Consider the following 27,475-nt stretch of genomic DNA (forward strand, 5'->3'; position numbering starts at 1 on the left):
AATCGTTGATAAGCTTCGTATTTTGAGTAAATGAGTTTTCCTATTGTCGTCCATTAAAAATAAACGATGTTTTCATAGTCTTTATCTTGATTTGCTCCAAATAGAGATAATCATATTGTCGCTCCCGCGAGAATTACGTCATCTCCAAGAGAAGTAACCAATCGTGATCTAAGGGAATGTAATATTTCGATAGTTCACTTGCGAAATGCCTGCGATTCGCTTTGGAAACTACATGTGAACAACAGTTCGGTAGTGAAACATTGTAGTGACAGACGGACGGGATGTTTGAGTGTAAAATATTAACGTATACGGAAGCATATATCGTGAAAACTATCAAAAAGATAAATTACCTTTAAAGGGAAACAGAATCGATAGAAAATATGTTTGAGTTCGTGTGGAGTCTTGTGAAATAAAAAAAAAAAGTGTCGCGAGAGCCGCGGCGAGGAAGAAAGTGTTGTAATTTTCGGGCTAACCGCTAGACTCAAGGTAAGGGACTGTGGAAAGTGCGTGTACCGTGCTTTTAAATGAAGTATTAGAATCGTCTCTTTGACACTTTTGATCGCAATCAGACAAATGCAATGGAAGACTACAAGTTCCTCTTTAAAGTCGTTCTTGTGGGCAACGCCGGTGTCGGTAAGACATGTCTCGTTCGCCGATTTACACAGGTGAGAAACGAGAGACACTTTTAATGTTTTGATATATCAGTGAGATTAACAGATTACAGGATACTTTTGACAATGTTTTTTTAAACTGAAATATAATATAACTCAATGATTTAGTTCTTAATCCTGTTTCTTAATAACTTGTTATTGTTATTGTAAAAGTGAATCATCCAAGATATTTCATATATGGAGATCTTATAAAATATTCATAACTCTCATTCTTCTATTTGTAGTTCTAGTTTTTTGTATTTTCAGGGATTGTTCCCACCGGGTCAAGGAGCAACTATTGGAGTTGATTTTATGATTAAAACTGTGGAAGTGGAAAATGAGAAAGTTAAGGTTTGTACTTCGAATTGTTTAATATTACCTAAATGTTATGCTCATTAACTTAACTTTCTAGGAAATGGTTGTAATAAATCTTTATACTAAGCTCTATCACTTCCTTGACTTTCTCTTTGTATGATACATTCTTGCATAATTCATTGAAATTTTCATTCAGGTTTATTTCTAGAATAATATATGCTTGTTTCCATCTTTTCAGCTGCAAATTTGGGATACTGCTGGCCAGGAAAGATTTCGGTCAATAACACAAAGTTATTACAGATCAGCTCATGCTTTAATTTTAGTATATGATATTTCTTGTCAGCCAACGTTTGATTGCCTGCCAGAATGGTTAAGAGAAATTGAAGAGTATGCAAGCAATAAAGTCCTAAGGATATTAGTTGGTAGGTTGATTACTTGAATAGTTTAGTTTCTATATATAGTGAAACAAAGAATATACATCAGCATGCAGCATATGTTATATGGAGTAATTCTACTCAATAAGTAAACCACTGTGTGTTTTTATCATTACTGTTAAATATAGGAAATAAAATAGACCGAGATGATAGAGAAATACCAACTCACGTTGGTGAAGATTTTGCCCAGAGACATGGCATGTATTTCCTTGAGACATCAGCAAAGGAAGCTGAAAATGTTGAGCGGCTTTTCATGGAAATAGCTGCTGAACTTATGGAGGTAAGCCGACTTCAAAAAATAAGAAAGTTTTTGTGATCATTGTACAGGAAACTAGTAAAATATTTCAGCAAGCACGTAGCAAGGAGCTACCCAGGTACGAAACGAACGCAACCTCGATAAATGGAAAAACAACGTCAATCGGTGATGGCAGCAATTGTAGCAGCTGCAGCCGCCTTTCTTAACTTTATTTCTTTTTACCATGCATGCAATTTTTAAATTTATTTGACGTTATTAATACCATACGGTGTATCATTAGGAGAAGAGCAAGCAGCCTCCATCGGACTTGGAATATGTTATTAAATGTTTGTTCATAGATTATTATTTATTGTTTGAAACAAACGATCTATATCGATTCTGATGCAGTTGAGGCTCATTCCATGATGGAAGAAGTTCTCGTGAACTTTAAAAAATTCTGATCCAAATACATTAATAATTTTTTCTACGTTTATACTGGATGAAATATTTTGAGTATTTCACTTCAAAAGTACAAACAGGCCTTATCTCTCGACTAATTGATCGAAAATATCTATGCTGATACCTAAATTTTGACCAAACATTGTGAAAAAGCCTAGTCTGCATTGGAAGCGTCTGATCAGTGCAATATAATGAAGCATCACACGGTTTTATAACGCGATGCAAAGTGAGCATAATCGTTTGAAGCTCTTCGAATTGTTGATGCAAAAATGATTTTGTAATACCTGTCAATCATAACAATTGTTGTGCGCTCTTGCAATTGTTGTGAAATAAGCTCGTGACGTTAAGTACGTGCTCTTGTTAAATCCTAAATTTTATTTTGTTGCGCAAACTCACGCAGCAGCTTTTGTATTTGTAAATATATATAGAGAATACAGCACCGAGAACCCGTTATGTTTAAAACCATTTTAATCATACGTTGATTCGATTCGTTTTAATACTTTTTAATATTGTAATATAATTGTAATTAATTGTCTTAATTAATTAGGATACATCAGTTCTTTTATTACACGACCATTGTCGACATTCTTTTTTCGATACTCAGTGCGCTACTCTAGTCTCATTAATTTTCTTTTTTCTTTCTGAAACGATATGTTGATTAAAAACACCTTAAGTTTCACCGTAGGTTCAACAATGATTATGAAGAAATAAGTTGACTACTCTTGCTTTTGCATTAAATTAGTAATTAAATTGCTGTGTCGTTAATAGTTTTTACTTTCATTAAACGGACCTCTGTTAATTACTGTAATCCATCACGTAAATCGAACGATAGGTACTCTAGATTAAGATTTCTTAATTAACAATCAAAGTAACGAATTACAAAGTGAAGAGAAGGTCGCATAACTCGACATACTGTAGTCAATTAAGACCGAATAATATATTATTAACGCATCGCTGTAGCTAATTGTCTATTTGGTTTTGTGCAATTACTGATAGAGATTGCTAATTTTTAAATATCGTTCATCAATTAAAGAAAGCGTAAAGACATTAAGGAAATAGCGAATACGCGCGGTGATATCAATATTCATGACACTTCTCGTACCTTCCTCGTAAAAGTTCATTGAATGGAACTTTTGTCGTATAGGAATTTGGTGCTACAATTTTAATTGGTACACGTTAATAGTATTAACGAATGTAACATGCGGCATCAGGTTTTGATTGTTCCCAATTAAAACATTAACTTCATTATGATATCTACGTACAAGCCAGATATCAAATACACCGTGTAGTTTATTAGATAATATGTGAAACCTGGAATGAACAAAATATTATCCAGATTACATAGATTACCTATTAACTTTTTTATCAGCGCTTTTTTCTGTAACTCCCCAAAATCTCAAATACATATCAGTTTATTGTAAATGGTCCATCCCCTAGCTTTGCCCCAGCTAATTTAATAGCAACTCTCTGTGATCAATTGACTCATCTTTATTTTGCAGAATACTACCGTTCAGTTTTACAATGTATGCTACGCGTATAATGTAGTACTAATTTGTACGATTATTAATGCACGGAGTAGTATACCGTTATTAGCATACAATGGAACTCGTGTTGAGGACTGCTATTTAATTAGTAAAATAAAAATTAGTGAACCAGTGGATATCTATATCCATTTAGTAGACAATTGAATTTCTTTATTATTAGAAAGAAAGATTTAGTTACAATTTGAAAATTTATTAAGATCACGGCTACAAATATAGCAAACAATTATATCACACCAAACCTTTGTTGCTTTTATATTAGCCCTACGTAATATGGCTACCTTTGTTTATCTCAAATAGGATACTTCATTCATTTGGTTGATAGTTCACTCAGTGTTCTCATCACCCATTTTCTAATTATCTTAAACACAATAAAACAAAACCGTAATAGTAACTTATGACATTTAATTTGTACTTCTATGCATAAACATCTTTGTTTACTGAAATTTTTCAAGGCCTTGAAATGTAACAATGTGCTATGATTCCATGTTACGGTTTAGATAGAATCGTATAAGCAACTAATACAACAATTGGAGTATTCCTTTGTGTCGTTACATTACCACCAATGTGAGATATGTAATATTTTTCTCTGTGACATTAATGTATATTTTTGTCAATTCCCTTATAAGCATTTCACGTAACTCAAATAAATATACTGAGGAGAGCAATCTTTATACTTTGCTTATCAGTGAAATTGATTCAGTGTTATTATGAGAACCTGGAGTGCAATGAATTACTTTAACTATTAATTATCTATCATAGTATTTATTTTTACAAAATGTAGCAAGACAAATATAGTTAACACAGACTGCTTTACACGGTATGCCTGCCATAGAATTGCTGACCTAACAATATGCTCTACCATTCATAAGAGCAGTAATGAAATACTTTAATGGAAATAAATACAGTCAGCAGTTTCAATTTTGATGACGCCACTACAAAAGACATTTATAACTCTTGAAAAAAGTCATTTAACCTGACTTGTTTTAAGGAGAGTTCAAAGAGACGATCTAAAATTGATGCATCTGAGACTAATGGATTTACAGGACTTTCCTTGCAATTACTTATATAGATTCCACCTCTTTCTTCGACAGATTTACTTACAGCTGCATAAACGATTGGTGTTGCTCCTTCGGTAGGAGTCTGTAACAAATTAATAATATTTGGTAATGATTAGCTACTAAACATTCGGAGCATGAAAAGATTTGGAGAAATATGTCATGCGATTTACCTTAAATATTAGAGGCAGCAACCATTTGAAATACTTGCTTAGGAGAGTGTCATTGAACAGATCGGTATTAACTATTCCAGGATGGACGGCATAAGTTTTAATGTGTAGTTGTTTCTCGGTAAAAAGTTGTTGAAGCGATTTTGTGAACATCACCTGAGCCAATTTACTCTGAGCATAAGCGGCGGATGTGATGAACTGTTCCCTGTCATAGAATAAAGAAAAATAACGAAATGAAGATTAAAATCTCATTGCTTTGAGGAATTGTTCTAAATAAAATAGTAATGATAAAAATAATATAGCATTAGATAAGTTGAAGCCCGAAGAGAAAATGCAGCAGTGCTTTTATTTCTAGATAGAATATTTTTCAAAGAATATTTGCGACAAGTCATTTCGAAATGCGTTTCTATTAATTTTTCATTTTGTACTTCTTTGACCGTATTGATTCGTTACTTGTAATTGATGTTCTCGAAATTGATGATGCCCACAAGGTGAGCGCACGACGATACGTTAACAACTCTGGCGCATTCCGATGGTGAACCGCCATTTTTTAATAAAGGTAACAATAACGATGTCAATAAGAAATGTGACAAGTAATTGATCGCCCATTGTTGCTCGAAGCCATCCTTTGTTTCAGCATAAGGTGTAAACATGATCCCAGCTATAAGAGAATTAAATGACTAAATGTATTTAGAGATAAGTCAAATAATTATAGAAGAATGTAAAAAAAACTTATGTTTATTACCATTATTTACAAGTACGTCGATTCGGCTGTAATCTCTCTTGATACAGTCTGCGAATCTGCGCACGGAATTCAAATCCGCATTATCCAACTCGTAAACCTTTGCAATTCCATCATTAACGCCAGATTTTCGAATTTCTCTAATCGCCTTTTCACCCGCTGCAGGTGCTCGACAAGCTGAAAATGTATTTAAATAATTTATAGTTTAGTCATTTAATTATCGATCAATTTACAAGTTGACAACGCACCAATAATTACTTCCATGTCACATTGTAGTAACATTTTTACAACGGTTGCACCAATTCCCCGTGATCCTCCAGTAACAATGGCAATTTTACCAGTCTTTCTTGGCATATCTGAAATTCGAATTATATTTATACAACACGATCATGCTTCAAGCAGTCAATGAAATTTGACGTATATAGATACGTTATAGACGCTAAAACAAATTGGCTTTTAGTCAATTGTCAATTACATAAGATATTTCGAAGATCCATAAGTTTTAATCAGTTTAAACTCTGAATCAACCTTAATCAAAACTTTTAGTCCATTGCTGGATCACAAGGCAGTGACAAAAATGCGTGCATGCATACTTGAAAATTCAATTAAGTTTTGTAGGTCGTATCATTTTTAGTATATGCGTTGTCCAAATTTAAAGTCTCGGCGGCAACGTAAAGTATAGATGCAAACACGTACGTAAGTGAAAGTGCCTTAAATTAGTAAGAAAAAACAAGCAATTAAGAAAAAGTATACTTAAAGTCTTACCAGTCTTGTTGTAACGCGCTTCCAGTCTGTCAATAATAAGTCCTTTGGATCCAAGAACATTGTATTTGATCTCATAGAGAATCTCATGGAAAACCAGCGGCCAATTTTTTCGGGATTTTGTATATATGAGGATGCCAGCAACGAGCGCACAAGTCGAACCAAAAAGTAACAACATGTTTTTAATCTTTCGCCGTCCTAGGTACGCAATTCTGTTCGTATACGACCGTTGAAGCATCAATCGACCGAACAAACGGAAGCCTCTTGCTCAACTAAATAATCGAGAGCCTCAAAACTCAGTAAATCCTACTCCTCGTTTTTTCTCCCTTCTTCTAGTTCGCTTTCTTCGTCCTTCTTTGCCCGGCTACTCGTTCATTTATACATTCCACCATTCGAATACTGTATTTTTTCTCCTCCTTCACGACATTCCAAGACCTACTTATCTTTCTAAACCTTCTCTGCTTTCTCCGCTCTCTCTGTGTATATGTATATGCAATAATACATACAAGTACTATACTGCCACAGTGCTTGCGGCGCTGGTAGTGAATTACAGAATGTCCTCAATATATTATCGACGCGTGCGTCTCAAACTTTCCTCGTAAACTGATTACGCAGCAGCCCAAAATGTTACGTAAAAAAGTCCAAACAATTGTAGATTTATCAATATGATTATCAGATAGTATTGATAAATAAACGCTTCTTTCTGTAAATTCATATGCCTTTTGTATAGCGTTCTGATTCGTCGGTATGACACGTGTCTCTTTCAGTGGATGTTTATCCAGAAAGTGGAATCCCTAGCAAATTGGATTGCGCCAAAAAGTAAAAAAAAATTTTTGATCACTCAGTGAATTTTCGTTACACAAAAAGTACTTACATTTTTTCGAAGCAGTATGTAGTAGCAGCATATCTATAGTATGTAATATATGCAGGTACTCAGAAATATTGCAATCATCTGAAGATGGCTCTATTCGTTTGATTTCTATTAATTCCCATGTCCGAACCATGTTCAGATAGGCAATAACCAACCCATTGATACTAGCAGTAAACTAATTAAGAAACTTCTTAACGATACAATTAATTTAGTAAACACTGGTAAAGGCACTTGCGTCAATGCTGCTACCGGAAGCTCTTTACTATAGATCTAACGATTTGCTGTTCCTCCTACAATTATATATAGTCGATCCATGAGTAAAATAACTCAGAGAGAGATAGGAACACGTGCTTTGTGCTAGGAACTAGTCCCGAAGTTTTGTATTTTTTTTTATCTATCGCTAGAGCTAATTTGCTTGTGAACCGACTGTACGTAACTTATATTTTTATATCTTGACATTCTGCGACTGCGTCATGCACAGCGCCACACTGCTGCGGCTGTGAGAAATGATTGACTGCGCTGTTCTGCGTGTTCTGCGTATTTTCATTTTCCACCGTGAAGACAATTTTCTGTTGACGTAATTTAATTTGTTAATAATAATCTTTTAGAGTATCACCATGATACCTCTATCGTTTATTTTACGGTCTCGTTGTCGAGCTGCTTTATCAGGATGTGCGTATAATTACCTGAGAGTGAATATTATGCCTGCGGCGAGAGTGAAGAACTTCTGTAGGAGCAGCAGTGTTCATAATCGTACTATCGGTCATTTATTGGATCATTGGAGTCGAAATTTTGAAAATGATGGAATTTCAGAACCGGTTGAATCTATTGAACATATCGTTGCTCATGTTATGGGTACTAAGAAGGTATAGAAATTAATTTTTGAGAAACTTTCTGAATGATAGGTCATGGCGATTCTCTGTTCACTGCGGAATGTCACTGGCGGAAGTACGTCATGGCTGAATTTTCGTTTGCGTCTGTCAATTGAATTCGTTTCACAGATATTGGATTTAGTTAATATGCGGGAGAGGGAACTGACCAAAGAGGAGGTTGAGAAATTGGAAATGTTATGCCAGTGTAGATTGTCTAGGTAAATTGAGCAATTATATTTGTAAGTTGGGTTATAGTAATATACTTTATCGGATTATCGTTTTCAGAATGCCGGTACAATATATTATTGGGGAATGGGATTTCAGAGACATTACTTTGAATCTTATACCGCCTGTATTTATACCAAGGCCAGAAACAGAGATTCTTGTTGACATTGTATTGAAACAATTGTCATCGACACAGCAGGAGAAATGTAGAATTTTAGAAATTGGCTGTGGCTCTGGTGCCATTTCCTTGGCCCTTGCTCATTCTTCTGACAAAGTATTGTGCTTTTGTTAATTTGAATAATCCATTAGTAAATGTATAAGAAGATATGTACTTTAAATAATTTGTACATTTCTTCAGGTACAATCTGTTGCGATCGACGTAAACAAACATGCCTGTAATTTGACCAGAAGCAATTGTAAAAATTTAGGCTTAGACGATAGACTGACAATTATTAATGCTGCGTTGGAAAAGGATGGTATTATAAAAATTCTTGATGACACAGAAAATAAGATTGAATTTAATAGAGAAGAATTTGATTTCATAGTCAGCAATCCACCATATGTACCAACATCAAAGTTATCTGAACTCGCACCTGAGATAAAAATGTAAATTCTCTAATTTCTCTGTAGAGCCTCTTTTCACTTTTCGAGATTGCATAAACCCTTGTTATTTCAGTTATGAAGATCTTAGAGCATTGGATGGCGGTAGTGATGGTTTAGATGTTATAAAACCTCTATTACGGTATGCAGCAAAAGCACTAAAGACTGACGGTAGCCTCTTCATAGAAGTGGATACATCGCATCCTGAGTATATAGTCTTTTTTACCAAAAAGTATTCAGATCTGAAGCTGAAGCATTTGCACACGTACAAGGATTTTTGCAATAACGATCGATTCGTTCAAGTATTAAAGTTTAGGTAAGTATTACAAATTTTCCTTAGCATATACAGGTCCGCAGTGGATTAAAAATACTGAGCATGACCTTTAGTCAATAGCGGCATTGCGCAGGACAAGGTTTTTCTAATAAACACTCATTAAAACGGTAATAATTTATTATAACAATAATACTGGTAAAACAAGTACTTTCACGCGATAATTTCACGCAAGTCTAGCACCATTAATTATACAATCCTTGGAATGTTCTTTATTATCGTTTACACGTGTATACTATTTCGTTATCCGTTCCATCTCTTATTGTGCAAGCAGCACTATGGCATTATAGTTTTTGACCGCTAGTGAGCAATAAGTAGATCAATAAATATCGAACGCCATTATTAAATGTACACAAGCGTCATTGGTCTCTTAGTAGCAGAGCGTCGCGATGCTCTTGAAATTACTACGGATCGGGTAGCACAATCTAGACCTTCCACCGATTAAATATATCGAGAGTATATAGGCAGTCTCGTATAATTAAAATTTGCGTGTGGTAATGAGAAATTTGAGACGAAAAAGTATGAAAAGTTATCTTAAACGTCGGAATGTACATTATACATTCGTAAGCTGTGACAAGTGGATAACATGAATATGAAATTTCTACTCGCAAAACACGAGTGGCAAATCTAAACGTTAAAGTCAAACCTGAATATTAGAGGCACTTGATGATTTAAGGCAGTTAATACCTTTCAAAGTTTCATAAAGCGAATTTGAGAATCATTTGCTTTCGTTGATCCGATCAGTATATTCTTTCTAAGACGTAAATGATGTCTTCAATGTAGCTAGAATAATAACGGTATATCCTTTCCTTCTAATTTTACGCAATAACAAAATTATTGCTAAGTTCTTAACGGTGACCTTAGTAAAGTATCGTACAAAAACATTGACTCTTATTTGTATATAAAGAGCATGACTATCGCGAGTAACTCTTGCGTTAGTTCCATATAACGCGTAACCTACTTAGATATTAGATTAACGATCGCGTGAATGATATTTCGTAATAACGAAATATTATTTCTGAAAGGTGCACAGTAAGTACCGTTTGACAGGAAGTCGCTAAAATTTCACCTAAAGTGGTCATGAGTTATACATGATCGCTATCATTTTCCCTATCGTCATGATCTGGTAATCGTAGAGAAAGTCGCGACGTATTTGCAAGTTCAGAAAGAAGAGTTTCAGAGTCTGCAGCATCGAGTAACGCACCACCACTTCCACTGTGCCCACTAACGTGGGTTTGAGCGCTGACGCTCCTTGCGAGCAACTTCATAGCTCGATCCTTTCGCTGCTTCTCCCTCTCTGTCTTGAGCTTGGAAAATTCGTCGTCCGAACTTCCTGAGGAAGCCGAGCTCCGTATACTGATATTGTCGGTATCATTGACGCCGCCGCTACTATATCGTGGACCAGGGTCGAAGGCTGCGCTGGAGCGCGCCGATTGCGTCGGCCGTTGCACCCTGAAAGATGTCGCAGGGGACAATAATGGTTGTTCTTCGGGTGCTGGCAATTGACTGGGACGACAAGAAGCAAGTGTAGTGTATGGCACATCGAAGGAGAAAGCGCGAAACGGATAACGACGTTGGAATTGCTTATCAGACCTGGCTGCGAGTGATCGCGCTGCTGTTGCGGCTGCTGGTGCGCTACTGGAGAGAAGCTCGCCATTTTTGTTAGAGTGCGAGATCGTTCCCGGGACGTCGACTGGAGCACTGGCTGGTGGAGGACCTTGAGGGAATATGCTTTGTACATGGGGACGAGTTTCCGGCCTCATTGACGTCATCGTCATCTGCTCGTCAACTTCCTCGATTACTCCTATTCTCATCGATCCGCCGCCGCCTATAAAAATTAATAGATATGTGATATGCCGCAGTTATTAATATATGGACGAATGCCGTAAAATATCTAAAAGGTATTCGAAAAATCTACCAGGGAATCTCGTTTGCAAGGATGCCGCTGAGCTAGAATTAGGCAACCTCGCTGGTGTTTTAGTTCCACTACCGGGAGCGCTGTTTCCGTCTGGTCTATCTTCTTTACTGAACAATCTGCGAAGAACACTCGTTACGCTGTTTACTCTTGTCAGGGACCCTCCTATATTGCTTGGTGTCGAGCCGCCACTTAGCGTTCTATCTCTGGTGCTTACTCTGCTGGCACTCCTAATGGGAAGAAATAAAATTTCCATAAGTAACCTGGGTTATTTTACATGATAATTGCAATACATACCTAGATATTTTACCACCCGCTATAAAATGAATACCCGACGCAGCGTCTTCGGCAATTTCGTTATTAAACTTTTGATGATAATCAGGAGCTAAATCATCTATTCGAACAGCTGATGGCTGAAGTTCCTGTTGTGCCGCTGACAACTGAATTCCAGCTGTAGACGGTTGAGGATGTTCCTCGCGGAATGGCTGTGCTGCAGCCGTGTACGGTAACTCCATAGGGAATATCTCGTCCCAGTATTGATCACGAATCAGTTCAGGATGATCGTGATGCATCTCGTCAACAATAAGGTAGCTCACCTTGAAAATATAAATATTTAAGGATTATTACATTCTTTCATGTTACCCAGTAAACGGACAGACGTCAACTTACTTGCAAGTTTCTGTCAATGATCCAGTTCACTTCAAAGTCATCATCGTCTTCTCCAAATGGATTAATAAGAGTCTCGGCTACCTTGAGCCAGCCCATGTAGAAGAAAAATTGCAAGGTCGTGAAGACAGGAAAATAAAGATCAATTGTAGACTTGGAGGTGGTCTCTGTCCATTGTCTACCCATGACACTTGTCAAAAAGTATGTATACACAGCTAAAGTAACGACTTGAGTGTAAACTAAAGGTACACTGATCGTGTCATAATGAATGAGTCTTCCACAAAGTCCTCGAAATTTATTAAGTTCATCGATCAGCGTCTTCACAGCAAAGTCATCACGGATACGACCTTCCTTCCTGGCACGCGTCACGATACTCGAAGCCCAGACAATTGGAAGCCAATGTTTGCTAGGCTTAGGAAACTTTGCGTTGAGACTTTGAAAGATCAAAAGTTCATTGTCCAGCAACAAGCCAGCCTCAACAAAGTGATCCAGAGTAGGAAAACGTTTCTTGACCCGAGGTGAGATATTGCTTAGAACAAGCGTGAGACAAATGCAGACATACCTGTAAAAAATATTTACTGATATAATCAAAATAATCATGTTATCAACAGAGGATTATCTGCTATCAATATCACATAATATAATCCACAATAATTCATCAACAACGTACCTAACAATGGTTCGTCGCATGAGCCTCGCTCTTTCATCGTTTCCATGTATAGTAGCAGAAACAAAAACTGCAATGGAATCCGGCCAGGGTATCACCATGTACTGATTCCACCATCTTGTCATAACGATGCTAACGTAGAATCCCAAAACAAATGAGAGTGGTATAAGTTCCCTATATTCATTGCAATATGCTACCACAGCTTCAAAGGTCTTTTTCTGCTCTGCATTCAGCAGGAGTTGATAGACGGTCGACAGGGCATAGTAGATGAAGAGAAAAAGTGCCAGATCGAGCCATACAAGCTTGTATATACTGGCGCGCCATCTGAAAGCCATTCAAAAAATATTTCCACCACTGAGGTCATTGAAGAAGCATGGGGCTATGGTAGTATGGAATTTCGAAGCCACCGGAAGAAAGATATTGCGCATAGAGAAGAATAAAGAGCGCCGTCCGATGAGTAAGGTCAACTTGTATATATCGATAAGTCTCAATATCATCCGCACATTCGTTACGATGACCTCCTTCAGCAGGCGTGAAAACGACAGGAACGTCGCCGAGGTGTTTCTAGAAGCGGACCTTGTGTTACCGCCTAGGCGTAATTATGAATAATATAAACGATACCGTAGAAACCACGTCATGAACCAGCTCGTGCAACACTTCAGCGACGCGTGTTATAATTTAAACAGAAATTCACAATAGACTAACAAATGCAAAGTGACTGAGACTATCGCTGTGATTATTGAATTGTTCTTCCTTGTGAGGTATTTTCATGCAAATGCGTTTTTATTTCCATATTATAATGACTTCCCAAGTTTTCAAGGCCGCTGTAATCTAGTTTAAAATGGAGTCATTTAACTAAAACGAGGAAAGTTAATAATTTTCCTTCAAAGCTAAGGTGAACGGAAACGCGTGTTTACTCGGATACCGCATTATGAATATGGCGCATGTTTTGCGGATATATACGGTCTGTTCTATAGATTTTATTACAATACAAAGTAATTATAGGACCAAGGTGCGCAGTGTGAAATCCTTTCAGGATTTAGGGCCGCTGAACCTTTTCATTGCTTTGACACACTTGTCAAACGAAGGCTTGCCCGAATTGTACTGAATAAGCAGTTTTAGGAGTTTGAAAAAAAAGCAGACTGTACCTAGACACGAGAATAGTTTCTGTGGACGCGTGCTCTATTTACTTGTGACTATGTAGATGGTTGAACTTGCAAAAGTTGGCAAGGATCAGAAACGTCTAGGTCTGCGTACGCATACTCAGGAACCTCTTACGTGAATCATGCTTCTGATTCCCTTCATAGTTTTGTGATGCGATATTTATTAAAAGAAACAAGGCTGCGTGCAGTCAAATATAGTCGCGCAATTTGCGATAAAATTGATTAAATTAATATATTTTCATTTTCTTTTAGAGACGTATGAAATATGTCGCACAACGATGCAGATCTTGAGATCTGAGATTTTTATAAATCCAAACTTTGATTTATTCTCACCTGAGCAATAATTTGAGGAAACAGCCCAATCCTCGACAGGTGGCAACCTCGGCCGTGTAGGTGACTGTCATCTCGTAGCAGACTTAACCGACGAAACACAAGGAAGAGGAAGAGGCCAAGATAGAGCGTAACGCTGCTAGGAATCAGGGGGAAACATTCTTTTCTCCCTAAATGAATACTGCTGCAAGTGAAAGAAACTAGAGATGAGGTATATGGCTTGTCCGTGTTTTGCAAGAGAAAAAAAGTACGACCTTTCAAGGCCGATGAGCCGAATCGTTTAAAAAAACGCTAGGTATCTTTGATCTTGCGTAATTCCTATTATGCTGTTAAGTGTTTGCAAAACGTGTATGTATTTTAACAATGGCGTCGACGAATATGAGCTCGACGTGTTGATTCGTTGTTGAGCCCGATCCGTTCTCTTTTTGGCAATCTTCAAATAGTTGTAAAAAAAGTCCAGAGTTAGGAGTAATGATCGAGGACGATAACTTTCACGCTCTTGATCCAACATAGACAGCCTTTAAATTTGTAGATGAAATCAACGTTAAAAAAGAACACCATCAGATGACACTGCACTGAATTTCACGAAAAACAAGTATGCGTTCGCGTAAATAACGGATAATAAAAGACTCGGTTAATGAAATTGTTTAAAGGAATACAAGCTCACGATATTTCACGATAAATAGGACAAACACACTATTCATGGGTTTAAAAATCAATGTAATACGTGTGTACCACTGACACGTTTTTCGTATCTCAGACAAAGAACAAACCAAAACTATTCTTTAGACCGATGGATGGGATCAACGATTTCTATTCCACCAGCATTAAAGCGATGTTTTAGATACTCGTAAAATCATTCGTTATTGATATTATCTTGAGTATTGATAGGATTTTCAGCCTCGTTCTACGATTATCGTAAAGTTCAACTCAGTTATCTCAATTTCATATTTCTGGTTGATTCCGACAGTTCAGGAAAACCTCTTTTGCAGTAAAAACCAAGACGTGAGATGTCGTTGGAAAAATATAGTGCCTGCAGCAGTATACTGATTTCCTTACAGTAGCTTGACGCATTGGCAGAAATACTCCAGGGTCTACGATAAGGATCACTATACCAAACTATAGAAGGTACAAACAACTCCCCACAGTCCAATCCTGTCAACAACGGGACTTCACCATGCTTTGTATGCTCCTTGCTGTCCTCTTGATCCTATATAAGTGACAAGTAGATCCGCTGCAGGAGGTAAGAGGGGCAGAGACAACGATGCACCAAGCTACACAGCTGATTCTGTAATCGATGCACTATTGAAAACTGCCCTACCGATCAACGGTACCAAAGAGAACTACGTCCACGTGAGATCTTAAAGACCGTGACGATCAGAGCACGAGGATGTTGATTTACAGATGATCCGAATACGCTTACTTAATCACTGAACATCGTTGCGACACTGTCGGACTACTCGCGTCGATGAATCGTTCCGGAACCGCTGAGTAGAGACGTCGCGGCGTCGCGTCAAATGGATCGGCCTTCTGTACCAATCCGAAGTCTTTGTCGATCCCCACTCCTATGCGAGTTCCCTTTCCTCACGACGATACGAGGTATATAATCTTTTACGCTAAATACTCAGAATCACCCTTCAAATGATTTCTTTATTAAATGCTAGATTGGTTGGACTTATTAATATTACGCGATAAAAAACGAGAGACTAAATAATTGTTAAAAGTGCGATAACTTTATCGTCCGATCAGTCAAGAGGTTCCGATCATATGACGAAAATAAAATTATAGATCCTTGCATTCGATGTTATTATATAAATGAGTGATCTTTTATTTATTGTAAATAATTTATTTAATGAGCTACATCCCGGTGGATGTATGATGCGTTTCAAGTCCGATTAAGCTTCGCTCGTAAACGCGTGCACCGACCTGTTAACAGATATAGCATGCGTATTTACTTATGTAAATATCAAATGTTACACTGCAATCATGTGACTTAGAGGAACGTTATCATTAAAAATAGACAGCGCGTAATATTTGTTCAAAAGAGCAACTACGTGATAATGGCATCACGAACATTAAACGAGCGGAAATCTATAATACGTTGTACAAATAATTAATTGGAGGTTCCTCCTTGGGATTGCTCGACGAGAATAATTATTTATTATGCCAGTTGGTCAGCTTACTAAGATTTGTGATTAAGCTTTATTATGTTACAATTTTAAGGTCGAGATTCATTATCACAAGTATCAGGAAGTCGTTGGGTATCGTGCTGGAGAATAGAATTTATAATACTAAAATTGACGTTGTCATACTAAATGATTCACATCGTTCTAATCAGTCCATAAACGTTTATCTGATGTGATGTTTAATTACGTATGACGAAAGTGTTTAATTAAGCGCTTCATACGTTCAGAGAATCAATGTTTTTTCTAGAAAAAAAAAAAGAATATCTGCAAGTAGCCGATGTTGCTAACGATATATGAAATAGATATTATCAAAGTTTTCAAGGATACTTTGGTCGACTTGCGGTTTCAAGTAAACCGCTAGAATAGAGTCAGGGACGATGGTACGTTGCGTCATTCGTAAGAATTCTGCGTTATCGACCTGCAGAATATATTGTGAAATTGTTATATTTTTTATCACTGCAGCGCCACCGTCGTAGGTTGATTATCATTTACGGAGTCTCGAGACTCTTTGGAATTATACACAGGCGTGCTGGACGAATTGATGTGTGTGGTTCGTTTATGCTGTGTTAATAATTTGCGAGTAATTGAGAATAGCTGACTGTTGTATAAAAGTAGAAGTTAGAGTAATGTGAGTATAATTTAATTTTCAAAAATAATAGATCGTAAAGAGATAGTTTTAAAGACGTTAAATAACAGCATCAACTTTTACTTTGCAAAACTAGGCTAAGAGAGCAGGATAATGATTGTAACTGTACATTAAAAGTATTATAGAAAGATTGATATTTTTTCTTACTATCGGGTAAGATCACCAGTTGCTTTTTTATCTTACTATTGTGAACAAGACTCTATTTGTACTTGATGTTTATACTGCTTGTGATTGAATTATTGTAGAACGATACTTAGTTAATAAAAGTTATAAAGACCGCACAATGATTTAATACTGGCTGCATTATATTGCAATTGATGTATTTCATATCTTATTGTTATATTAATTATAGAGATTATATTCATCATGGCAGAAAACGTAACACCAACACAATCTGAACACTCTCAACCACAAACAGAGAGAGGATGGAAAGCACTGAAGGAACACATTATCGAAAATAAAATTCAAGTTGGATTGTGGACAACGAGAGTTTTTACCATGTTATTTACTTTGAGCTATCTTTTATCATTATCCACATTTGGGTATGACATTCATTTTAGTATATCCTATTAATAAGCTCTCACCGAAATGTTTAAATTATTTTTTTCCTCATAGAAACCCATATAATGCATATTATAAAGCTTTAATGAGCAATGCTGCAACCTATGCCTTACGTCTTCACCAAAGAGTGCCAAGAGTACAGCTCAGTAGAGAGTTTTTAGCACTATTACTTCTGGAAGACTCCTGCCATTATCTTTTCTACTCTCTGATATTTCTATATGTTGCTCCGGTCACACGTATCCTTTTACTATAAAACCCCTGATCATTATTTATAGATATATCTATAATTTTAAACCTGTATCAAATAACAATTTTTCCTTAAAAAAAGATAACAGTTGTACTCAGCCCAGTTTTTCTCTTCGCACTCCTTCACTCAGCTAGTTATTCTCTCACGCTTCTTGATGTAAGTTGATAATATTTACTTTCATTACACATACGTGATAGAATAGTGTCACTAATAATACATTGCTTTGCTGATATTAATTGTAGTGCCTTGGACAAAACAGCTGTTGGGCCGCTCGACTGTTGATATCCCTGGTTGAATTTCAGTCTCGCAATATTCTCCGCTTGTGTGGATTATGCGAGATAATGATTTTGCCACTCACCGTATTCCTTGTTCTCACGTATGTATAACCCATTATTATAGATGCATTATAAAATAGAAATAGTCATTCTATCACTTATATGTATTACGTAATTTTTTCGTACAGCGGTCGAGCCGGTCTATTCACGCCTTTCATCTATTATCAATTCTTATCGTTGCGGCTTTCTTCACGACGAAATCCTTTCACACGCAACGTTTTCCACGAAATCAGAATGGCACTAAGTTCTGTAGCTTCAAGCCCTTCAGTTCCATATCTTTTGCGACGCTTGGTTGAAGGATTGCTTATGCTCACACAAAGGATGGCAACAGTAAACCAGTAACTGTCCCATTGGAATACTCGGTCATCGAAAAGCAAAGAGAACTGAGTTATTAAAAATGACGAAAATAACAAAAAAGATTATTTAAATGAAATCGTTACTGTTTGTCGACAGACGGTATATTTTCGGTGTTGCGTTATTTTTTTCCATAGTATATCTTTTTTCCAGGGAATAAGGTTAAGTAATTTAGAATGTAAGGGAAAATGAAAAATTCGTCGGCATTATTCGTATGATAGTTCTATAATTAATCACTTGGGTGGTTCACATGGGTCTAATTTAATTGCATTTACACGAATGCGTTACAAATTGATAAGGTTATTCCGCAATTTAATCACGGTTATAGTCCTTTCATTTTAAGTAATGATATTTTATTCATCAATCAGTTGGTTTTCACTTTCGAACAGTCACTATTGTTACACCTATAATTTTGAAATCCAACAGTTCAATTAGCTTTGGATGGATATAAGAATGCCATGATGCTACACGTGGTATAGTATTACAATCGTGTTATTGGCTTTTGATCCAGCGTCGTGACCTGAATTCCAATGTCCATTTCAAACTAATTTACAAATCGAGATAAATTTCTATATAGAGGTTTGCTGAATATGTAGGAACAAGAAGTAAACGTGGTGCATTATTTGCTTCTTGTCTCCATAAAATGAAAAATTGCCTTTACTACGGTATTGTCGCACACAATGTCCAGTGATTATATTGCAAAATGAATTTGCGACCAGCAAGATTTTAAAAATATCGTAAAAATTTTTAAACTGGTAATATGCACCTTTTTACTTATTGATAGATTGATCAACGTAGAAGGGAAATAGGCGAATGATTGATGAAATATTGGCTGACCGATATAAAATACTCTAACGGTATAAGACATTTGTTGTCAATTGTTAGAGTTTTATAAAATCGGTAATTGCCAAAAGTCTCGCTCAACTTTAGTATCGTTTCTGAGTGCACGGTTAAACACTATAAGTTGCTAGTTATTCAATAAAATGTTACGGTAAATCAATATTTCATAAATAAAACGTAAAATACAAATGCTGTGTAAATACTGAAATTTTAAACCTCTGTTATCTGTATCTATTCCATGTATTTTAGTTATCGATATGACAATGTACAAGCATAATGTCGATTCGAATTGATAAGGATTACGGTTACTTTGTTTATAGCTAATGGATATATTTTGAATGGATTGTATGTAGGTGCAATATTTATCGGAATTCAAATATAGTTTTTAATTTTAAAACTTTTATTGTAATCACGTATGTCGTCAAACAGCAATTGGAGCTGGTTGGGGAGCATCTGGCTTAGTCACTTTAATGTCAGATGATGGATGCGAAGGCAGTTCTTCATCCTTTGGCTCAGCCACTGAAAATTTGTCTGGCAATGGTTTTCTAGGTCCAGTTTTACCAGTTTCATCACAAGGAAGCATGATTTTCACTTTGATTCCCAAAACACCTAAAGTAAATATCAAAATTATTTTAAAAAACATATGTATACTTTTATTGGACTGTGTAATCCAACACCTACCCTGCCTTAGAAGTACATGTCGCGTGGCTGTATCGACATAGTCATTGATGGGTTCACCTGAATGAATCATCAGTCCATCAACAAATTTCATTGATTTTGCACGTTGACCACGCAATTTGCCACTGACTACCACTTCACATCCTTGAGCTCCTGATTCCATAATGAAGCGGAGCACTCCATAACAAGCTCTGATAGAAGAACAAAATTAAAATGACAAATGGATTGAGATGTATGAAAACAGCATGGTAATAATGTTAATAAGAGAAGCACTGCGCACCTTCTTACAGCCAAACCACCAATGAGCTTGTAACGCAAAGATTCAGCTTGTGCTATGGCACAGAGGCCACGAGTAGCAACTTTTTCAGCATAGAGTTCAACACTGTGCTCTTTGAAATTGAAACGCTTCTGTACCACAGAAGTCAGTTCCCTGATACGACGTCCTTTTTCTCCAAGCACACTCTGAGTATGAGTTGCCATCAAGATGATCTCAGTCCGAGTAGGAGTAACTCGTACTTCAACACCAGAGTAACCATCTTCAGCCAATTCACGAGTTAGAAACTCGTTGAGCTCGGCCTTAAAGACACCGTCTCCAACGAACTAAATAAGAATATAAAATAAACATTGAAAAAATTGTGCAAAACAGGTACAGCTGCTTTCAAAGTAACCTAACAGAGCAATCATGCTCACTGAGTAAAGTATCAAAAATGTTAAGTCTAACATATTAAGTGAAATCCTAGACGAGTTTAGCGTTTTAGAGAGAGATTTTGAAGAAACGACATCAGTATACATAGCTGTCAAAATAGTCCGCATAGTTTTTAACGAGGTTAGGCTGAAATGCAATATCCATAGCATATGAGAAAGTGTGGGATACATCGGCGACAACCATAGCCAATGTGTATCCATGCCATCCGATAGTATATATAACTTTATGTAGGAGTCTCGAAGTTAAACGTAAAATAGAAAGTACTGAGCCAGAATAATATTCAATTATATCTGTAGTAAAGGAAATAGACAAATATGGATGCACGAACCTTTCGCTTCTTTGAGATTGAACGGGCAGCCATGTTTGACACGGAGACGGAAAAGGGGCTACGGGAGCAGAATGTCAAACTGAAAACGGAAGTTGACTATAGCCATCTTATGGTGATCCGTAGAATCACAACACGTTCTTTCATTCAAACAGAGCATTTTTTTTATTGCAGCTAGAAAAATAAGTCAAAACGTACAATAAATAAGAGTTTACCAATGCGCATTGTTAGATCCAATTTGTATTATCAAAATCACTGCTCAATATTATAAACGATTCCAAGTATCGTAGTCAAAGATTTCGAAAAAATCTAACGTATCTATAACATGCCTATCAAAGACATCATACTATTTACGTTTAATTAAAAGTACCTTATTGACTTCAACCATCGTATAAACGCATCTTGAATTTCCTTCTTTTTATCATGATCACACTTTCAATATAGCTGACTGTTTTTCATAACTTGTTTACATAATTCATGAATAACGTCAATTGCTAATATTTTCTCAGGAATTTTATAGCAATGTATCAACACATGCATGAGCATAGGTAATGAAAATAGAGGATATTATGAAGGGCAAAAGAGAATATAAGGAGAGTAAGAGGAATATTATGAAGCAAGTAATACTTGACTTGCTATTGACAAAGCGTTCTCAATATATATTTATATAAAGGCACTTACACCTTTATTACTACCTTGGCTCTACGCCCCTGAGGTTTTATCGTGTTACACTCGTGTATCATAGTCATGCTCTCATGAGACTCTGAATCGAGTATAACTGAGCCGATAGATATTTAACACGTATGCATGTTCTAAGCTTATGAAGTGATTGTACAGCGCGGAACATGATTCGCGTCAGTCATGGAGTGGAAGACGATAGTCATTGCGGTTCTGGTGGTTAGTTTGTGTTTTCTTGCTATTCCCTTCAAAGTCCAGCCGAGTGAGACAAAAGAGGACGTGAAGCTATTCGAGGAATACGTTACTAAACATAATAAATCTTACCGACGTGATGTACATGAATATGATAAGAGATTTAAAAGCTTTCAGGTAGGTAAAATTACTGTTAACTCCCGATTATTTACTTGTCCGAAGGCTGGCACAAAAGGAATGTCACGATTCAATAGTGATTCAAGATATTTTTAAAGTTTATATGAAACAAAATTACTCCAATAACAATCTACGTCTTCAGTTAAGGTTCTGCTAACTTCTTGAACGCACGAGATTAAAATCTTAATGTTTGTCTGTTTTGCAGACGTCGCTGCGTCACATCGAAAGAATGAACGGATTACGAACATCAAAGGAAAGCGCATATTATGGACTGACAGAATTTTCAGATATGTCTCCAGAGGAATTCTTACAAGTGTCTTTAAGGGAACGTAAAATGGCGTCAAAGAATTCCTCGGAGGTATATGAGCGAAGAAAGAGAGGAGTGTCGAATCTTTTAGTTGGGACGGGAGCCAAAGGTACTAAAGAATTGCCGCTGAAGTTCGACTGGAGAGAAAAGGGTGCGGTGGGCCCGATTCGTAGTCAAGGAAATTGCGGGGCCTGTTGGGCCTTTAGCACTGTACAAGTAGTGGAATCAATGGCAGCAATTGCTAATGGGACTTTACCGTCTCTTAGTGTTCAAGAGGTATCCTAATACATCGACTGCAAGTCGATGGCTAATAATTTGGATGAAGATGTCAAAATGTCAATAATTTCGCGCGCAGATGATTGATTGCGCAAGGAACAATAACTTTGGTTGCGAGGGTGGCGACATATGCAGCCTGCTTGGATGGCTTCTTGCTACGAAGATGAAAATTCTACCTGAAACCAGTTACCCACTGACGAGAAAAACCGACGTATGCAAAATCGACAAGTAGGTGAAAACAAAAAATGAAGGTGACACCACTTTAAGGTCGTTCGTACTAACTTATGAATTATTCTTTTTCCCAGGAGTAACAAAGCCACTCCAGGATTTCGTATTACAGATTATACGTGCGACAGGTAAGAGAGAAAAATAGGCGGCCTGAACTCCGTACTAGGTAAAGTGGTTTTCATGAAACGTTAAATTATATAAGACGACCGGTTATTACACTTGTACATATATATATATAATTTAATTGCTAGTCAGTTGAATACCTGATGTTAGATAAATTCTCTTGACTGGTATCGTCTATAGTCTCTCCTTACACGTTGAAGGCCATCGTCTTTATCTAGTACGCCTTTGACGTCATCAATGTATCTAATTGTTAGGAAAATCTCATGAGATGCGATTAGAAAAAAATCCTTGTTACTTCTGATGGGTATCCACGTGGTGTTTGGAATGTTAATTGATAAAATCATTGACTATAGTCCCACGTCGAATTTCATCAATTTAAATTCACTTCAAAGCTGACACTCAATGCTTTGTAATTTTCAGCTTTGTAGATAACGAACAAAAGCTTCTGGCAGCCATTGCGTATCACGGTCCAGTCGCGGTGGCTGTGAACGCTTTGACTTGGCAGAATTATTTGGGCGGAATCATCCAGTATCATTGTGACGGTTCTTTTGTCAGTTTAAATCATGCCGTCCAAATTGTTGGCTATGATAACACTGCTGCTATACCGTATTACATTGTCAAAAACTCATGGGGTCCATCTTTCGGTAATAAGGGATACGTATACATTGCAATTGGTAGCAATCTTTGTGGTGAGTACCTTTTGACACTTTATCAAAAGCTGCCAAGACAAAGTTTTTATGTAGACTTGGCTGTGCTGGATATGAAACTGTTTGTTAATTAAATGTGCACAATAATTAAAAATAATTATGATTGATGACAGGCTGCAATTCTTTAGCTGTTTTTTCTGTGTACAGGTATTGCCAATCAAGTGTCTTCAATTGATATATCCTAGCCATGAATGATAACTACGATATCGGGTCTGTATGAAATTAAGAAAAATATTTTCTTACCATATTGCAGCTCGTCTTTTTTTCATACTTAGTATTTATTCGTGCAATTTTCAAATGTATAACGGCATTAGAAAAAGTTTTTGCATGCTCTCGTTGAGCGAATGATATTTTTTATATATAAGTAATATATTATACGTATATAGTACATAATAAGTTGACGAATAAAAATTCAATTTTCACTCTTGATACCTTATAATTTTGCTAAACTATCATTAATATCTCTTGTTATGTTCATCGGACGAGGTTGATTCTTCAACAAACGTCACATAGAAACTTCGACAGAACTTTCAGAATTATTATGTTCATCCTCCTCACCCCATGAACCCCAAGCAACTGACAGTTTGGTCTTCATCTTCTTGGTCAATGGCGGGATAAGTTGCCGTGGGATCAGAAACGTTGACAGATTGAAGAGATCCAGGAACACCTTATACCGGTCACTATCGGAAGAAGAGACAGAGAGAAAGAGAGAGGGAGGTAGAAAAAGAAAGAGACAAAGAGAGACGAAGATCGATAGATAGAGAACGGAAGAACAGAGCGCGTACTTCCAAAATAAAAAAAAAAGAGATAGTACACGAATCTCCTTATGTTACCTCAAGGTCGATTTTAGATAGTGGTAGCCAGATGAACCGCCAGTTCCTAATTGTTGGGATCCAATCATTCGTTGAACCATAATGACGTGATTATCTATGTGAAGACAATTTGAATAGAATTAATAATAAGATCTTTTTTAAGGGTAAATAAAATTAAATAACTCACATCTCCACTTGGTAATCAAAGAATCAATATCCATCAATGCTGTAAGAATTTGATGTGGTTGACTGAAGCGTGGCTCATCCCTGTAGAGCGTGATCATGACAGCACCTTGTAAGGCTGCATGACTAAATCTTCGTTCACCCCTGGAGACCAAAGCATTGTGAAGAGACTCGTTGAAGATGGTGTCGAAGACTGCTCGACGTGATGCCAGACTAGCCGTTAGATGCTTCTTCGTTTGTTCCTTTGTTTCATTCTATAAATCCATATTTTTATTTTTATTTGTTACGTCTAATAAATACTTGTCAACAGTTTGAGATTCCTTGTTGTTCTCATCTTACTTGAAATGAATCCTAATAAAGTCAAAATAAAGCATAGCTTTACCTCTACTACGACTTCCTGATCGGCAAGCATCCGATCAACAGCTTTTTTGTACTTTCCCCAAAAATCAAAATCATCAGTCTCAAGACCTGGCGTCCTTGCCAACCACTGTTGAACCAGAAAGCTCAAACTCGGTTCCCCTTCAGCCCGACAGATGGCTTCGATGGCTCGTGGATCTCGACCAAAAACGCGAGTATAGCTTTGATTAAATTTTACACGATGTTCTTGCTGAACGCCAAGTTTATTCTCCAGCAGACGAAACTGAAGTGATTGGAAACCGGAAGCGGGACAAAGATAATCACGAAAAGCCATAAAGTCTAGAGGAGTCATCGTTTCAAGTATCATCACCTGATCGACCAGTAGCTAAAACAAAGAAATATGTACATATAACTTGATGTGAAAATTATTTTTCATAAATTCCTATTTGTTCGCTATTGGCTGGGTTTCACAATCAAATGTAGACGAGATGAGATAAAGTTGATTTAAGAGACGGGATAAAGTCTTATCCTCAGCTTGATGAGACGTGAGACGTGCAGAGGGGGAAACAAGCATAGAAGTCTCTTCTGTATGGAAATCATTTGATTTCTGTGGTTTCGAAATAGTCTCAGCGCGGGACGGTTTTAACCAAGTGAGGTCAGTTGCGTATGATATCGCATTTCACATATCGCATGTCACATATATCGACTATCGTGTAGCTCACCCTGGTATACTGCCATTGCAGGTATTCAAATATCGAATTACCACTATTCTCAATCAAGAGGAACATCCATCGTCACTAAGACTTTTTGATTTGAATTCCCCGCCAACGTTTAGTAGGTTATGCAAGTTAGATTAAATAAAAAACAAAGTAAAGACGAAATCCAAGGAAAACTTAAAGTTGAGAAAATACAGGTGGTAAGCAAAGACAAGAATTCCGAAAATTCTTTTACTTTACTAGTTATTGAAATTTGATTAACAGTGTTACCCTCATGTCGGTAAAACGATACCATGCACGTAGGATAGTTTCTGGTACATTGGCTTCGTTACCAACACTCATTCTAAAAGTGACAACTACGCTGTCGCCGACGCCATCACATATAGCAACCATGACGTCAAAATGCTACTGTACACGACGAGGCTAATTGGCTTGAAATCAGAGGGCATTCACCCCCTGGTTGTAGTAAAAGCTCATTGTCACTGTCACTGTCAGTTTGTTCACGATTATATGGATGGCATAAGAAATCATTGACCTTTTACAAATGGCTGCCTCGTTATCATTATTAATCAGTAATAATCCTTTTACCTTTAGAATGAGAACGATACGATTCAATCTCTTCAGTATTTCAAGTGTACGAGATTCGTCCAAGCCCTGAAAATCAAATTCAATGATAATTCACCTAATTACATCGTATAGGAGAATACACTTGAATAAGGTATTAAGGAAAGATGATTTGTTCAGTAAAAATCTTACCTCAGTATTGAAAAGTCCTCTTATGGAGTCCAACTCGTAAATGATTTGCTTGAACCAGAGCTCGTACGCTGGACGGCCAAAAAGAATCGCAAAGAGTAGGAAAGAAGAAAAAAAGAGAGCGAGAGAGAGAGAGAGAGAGAGAGAGAAAAGAGTTGTAAAAATTGCGAAGAATAAAAATAATAAATAAAGAAGGAACGAGAGTAGCATAAGAAGAAATATAAAATATAAAGAAAAAAATTCGCCAAAGACCACGACAATGGATGCGTTATTTCCATCAATTTAGAAAACAAAAATGTAGATATTTACGGGACAAAAATACGTCATATTTTTTCCCGATAAAAATTCTTAATAATAACGATTATACGTACCTTGATGGGTAATAATGAAAAGATGCTCATCGTGAACGACATCTTTATATATTGTACTAAGTGGATTCTGCGCCGATAATATCTTGTCGAGATGTAAATACTCGCTGTAAAGTAACCCAGGGCCTTCGGTCAGTTGATCTCCATCCTGATCTGCATCGGCTGTCGCATTTTCGCTAAATATGTAACCAATATAATAATCTATTAACGATTCGACTATGAAACGACTTAACAGCAGTGATCTCTGACATTGTTATTTAAATTTTTCCATACAAAGTGATACGAAAGATTATTTGCGCAATTTATAAAATATCTCTTTCATAACGCCTGATAAATATGCTATAATAAATATAAATAATCGACTAAAATTTCTTTTCCATCCACTTACTTTATTACATTGATTGTCATGGGACAAGCCATGGTCACTCAATAATTTACTCTCTTGTCTCTTGATCTATCAATAAATACAGTATGATTGACAATAAAATAAAAAAGAAATGTATAACAAAAAATATTCAAATGACATACACTGAATATTCCTGAACTGTAATGATTATGGAGTTAGATAATACAGCAGGTACAATAAATAAATACTTCGATTTTCCCACGATGATAATAATCTCTGGCAGTATCTCAGCGGAGATAGAAGAGTACAGATCGCACAGTAAGTAGCAACTACTCAACTCGGCGATCTCATTTACAAGTTGAAACCTA

General features: G+C 36.7%; 8 protein-coding genes and 1 long non-coding RNA gene across 22 annotated transcripts; 5 read left to right on the plus strand and 4 right to left on the minus strand.

The window, feature by feature from the left end:
- Nucleotides 1-136: 136 nt before the first annotated feature.
- Nucleotides 137-4,028, plus strand: LOC107271687 (ras-related protein Rab-30-like). 6 transcript variants are annotated; one of them, XM_025088900.1, is made up of 6 exons: nucleotides 137-486; nucleotides 570-665; nucleotides 896-1,001; nucleotides 1,204-1,387; nucleotides 1,528-1,679; nucleotides 1,748-4,028. In XM_025088900.1, exons 2-6 carry the CDS (start codon nucleotides 574-576, stop codon nucleotides 1,859-1,861), a joined length of 648 nt encoding a protein of 215 aa, XP_024944668.1. In that variant the 5' UTR covers nucleotides 137-486; nucleotides 570-573; the 3' UTR covers nucleotides 1,862-4,028. The 6 variants fall into 6 exon arrangements, with proteins under 6 accessions (XP_024944668.1, XP_024944670.1, XP_024944667.1 ...); XM_025088902.1 differs by having other exon boundaries at nucleotides 902-1,001; XM_015747948.2 differs by having other exon boundaries at nucleotides 139-486; nucleotides 918-1,001.
- A 351-nt stretch (nucleotides 4,029-4,379) lies between these two features.
- Nucleotides 4,380-8,159, minus strand: LOC107271682 (dehydrogenase/reductase SDR family member on chromosome X). 2 transcript variants are annotated; one of them, XM_015747939.1, is made up of 8 exons: nucleotides 7,924-8,159; nucleotides 7,241-7,806; nucleotides 6,370-7,160; nucleotides 5,853-5,960; nucleotides 5,608-5,781; nucleotides 5,316-5,523; nucleotides 4,866-5,067; nucleotides 4,380-4,777 (listed from the first exon to the last, which is right to left on the minus strand). In XM_015747939.1, exons 3-8 carry the CDS (start codon nucleotides 6,602-6,604, stop codon nucleotides 4,583-4,585), a joined length of 1,122 nt encoding a protein of 373 aa, XP_015603425.1. In that variant the 5' UTR covers nucleotides 6,605-7,160; nucleotides 7,241-7,806; nucleotides 7,924-8,159; the 3' UTR covers nucleotides 4,380-4,582. The 2 variants fall into 2 exon arrangements, with proteins under 2 accessions (XP_015603425.1, XP_015603426.1); XM_015747940.1 differs by lacking the exons at nucleotides 7,241-7,806; nucleotides 7,924-8,159 and having other exon boundaries at nucleotides 6,370-7,232.
- LOC107271684 (hemK methyltransferase family member 1) lies at nucleotides 7,751-14,003 on the plus strand. The gene is made up of 6 exons (XM_015747942.1): nucleotides 7,751-8,103; nucleotides 8,239-8,327; nucleotides 8,395-8,608; nucleotides 8,693-8,940; nucleotides 9,011-9,250; nucleotides 13,929-14,003. Exons 1-6 carry the CDS (start codon nucleotides 7,855-7,857, stop codon nucleotides 13,936-13,938), a joined length of 1,050 nt encoding a protein of 349 aa, XP_015603428.1. The 5' UTR covers nucleotides 7,751-7,854; the 3' UTR covers nucleotides 13,939-14,003.
- Nucleotides 9,368-15,476, minus strand: LOC107271679 (bestrophin-4). 7 transcript variants are annotated; one of them, XM_025088895.1, is made up of 7 exons: nucleotides 15,066-15,476; nucleotides 14,010-14,190; nucleotides 12,517-12,837; nucleotides 11,850-12,408; nucleotides 11,478-11,776; nucleotides 11,184-11,410; nucleotides 9,368-11,093 (listed from the first exon to the last, which is right to left on the minus strand). In XM_025088895.1, exons 2-7 carry the CDS (start codon nucleotides 14,078-14,080, stop codon nucleotides 10,351-10,353), a joined length of 2,220 nt encoding a protein of 739 aa, XP_024944663.1. In that variant the 5' UTR covers nucleotides 14,081-14,190; nucleotides 15,066-15,476; the 3' UTR covers nucleotides 9,368-10,350. The 7 variants fall into 7 exon arrangements, with proteins under 7 accessions (XP_024944663.1, XP_024944661.1, XP_015603417.1 ...); XM_025088893.1 differs by having other exon boundaries at nucleotides 14,010-14,524; XM_015747931.2 differs by having other exon boundaries at nucleotides 14,261-15,476.
- On the plus strand, nucleotides 11,628-13,867 carry LOC107271689. The gene is made up of 4 exons (XR_001538720.2): nucleotides 11,628-11,767; nucleotides 11,827-12,364; nucleotides 12,458-12,970; nucleotides 13,044-13,867. It is a non-coding gene; the product is annotated as an uncharacterized LOC107271689 (long non-coding RNA).
- Nucleotides 15,477-16,609: 1,133 nt separating the features above from the next.
- On the plus strand, nucleotides 16,610-19,364 carry LOC107271686 (Krueppel homolog 2). Its single transcript, XM_025088898.1, has 6 exons — nucleotides 16,610-16,820; nucleotides 17,191-17,380; nucleotides 17,454-17,635; nucleotides 17,735-17,802; nucleotides 17,889-18,022; nucleotides 18,110-19,364. Exons 2-6 carry the CDS (start codon nucleotides 17,205-17,207, stop codon nucleotides 18,321-18,323), a joined length of 774 nt encoding a protein of 257 aa, XP_024944666.1. The 5' UTR covers nucleotides 16,610-16,820; nucleotides 17,191-17,204; the 3' UTR covers nucleotides 18,324-19,364.
- Nucleotides 19,365-19,399: 35 nt separating this feature from the next.
- Nucleotides 19,400-21,648, minus strand: LOC107271685 (40S ribosomal protein S3-like). The gene is made up of 5 exons (XM_015747945.1): nucleotides 21,566-21,648; nucleotides 20,888-20,966; nucleotides 20,134-20,453; nucleotides 19,857-20,044; nucleotides 19,400-19,784 (listed from the first exon to the last, which is right to left on the minus strand). Exons 1-5 carry the CDS (start codon nucleotides 21,631-21,633, stop codon nucleotides 19,597-19,599), a joined length of 843 nt encoding a protein of 280 aa, XP_015603431.1. The 5' UTR covers nucleotides 21,634-21,648; the 3' UTR covers nucleotides 19,400-19,596.
- Nucleotides 21,576-24,001, plus strand: LOC107271683 (cathepsin O-like). 2 transcript variants are annotated; one of them, XM_015747941.2, is made up of 6 exons: nucleotides 21,576-21,931; nucleotides 22,137-22,514; nucleotides 22,594-22,742; nucleotides 22,820-22,870; nucleotides 23,286-23,554; nucleotides 23,720-24,001. In XM_015747941.2, the coding sequence occupies exons 1-6, from the start codon at nucleotides 21,746-21,748 to the stop codon at nucleotides 23,755-23,757; spliced, it is 1,071 nt and encodes a 356-aa protein (XP_015603427.1). In that variant the 5' UTR covers nucleotides 21,576-21,745; the 3' UTR covers nucleotides 23,758-24,001. The 2 variants fall into 2 exon arrangements, with proteins under 2 accessions (XP_015603427.1, XP_024944665.1); XM_025088897.1 differs by having other exon boundaries at nucleotides 23,286-24,001.
- Nucleotides 23,830-27,432, minus strand: LOC107271681 (tryptophan 2,3-dioxygenase). The gene is made up of 9 exons (XM_015747938.2): nucleotides 27,290-27,432; nucleotides 27,150-27,215; nucleotides 26,765-26,937; nucleotides 26,397-26,464; nucleotides 26,229-26,294; nucleotides 24,950-25,309; nucleotides 24,572-24,821; nucleotides 24,406-24,499; nucleotides 23,830-24,252 (listed from the first exon to the last, which is right to left on the minus strand). The coding sequence occupies exons 2-9, from the start codon at nucleotides 27,179-27,181 to the stop codon at nucleotides 24,078-24,080; spliced, it is 1,218 nt and encodes a 405-aa protein (XP_015603424.1). The 5' UTR covers nucleotides 27,182-27,215; nucleotides 27,290-27,432; the 3' UTR covers nucleotides 23,830-24,077.
- Nucleotides 27,433-27,475: the final 43 nt, after the last annotated feature.

This window comes from Cephus cinctus, unplaced genomic scaffold (assembly GCF_000341935.2).
Source record: "Cephus cinctus unplaced genomic scaffold, Ccin1 Ccin1_scaffold1034, whole genome shotgun sequence".
NCBI classification, from domain to species: domain Eukaryota; kingdom Metazoa; phylum Arthropoda; class Insecta; order Hymenoptera; family Cephidae; genus Cephus; species Cephus cinctus.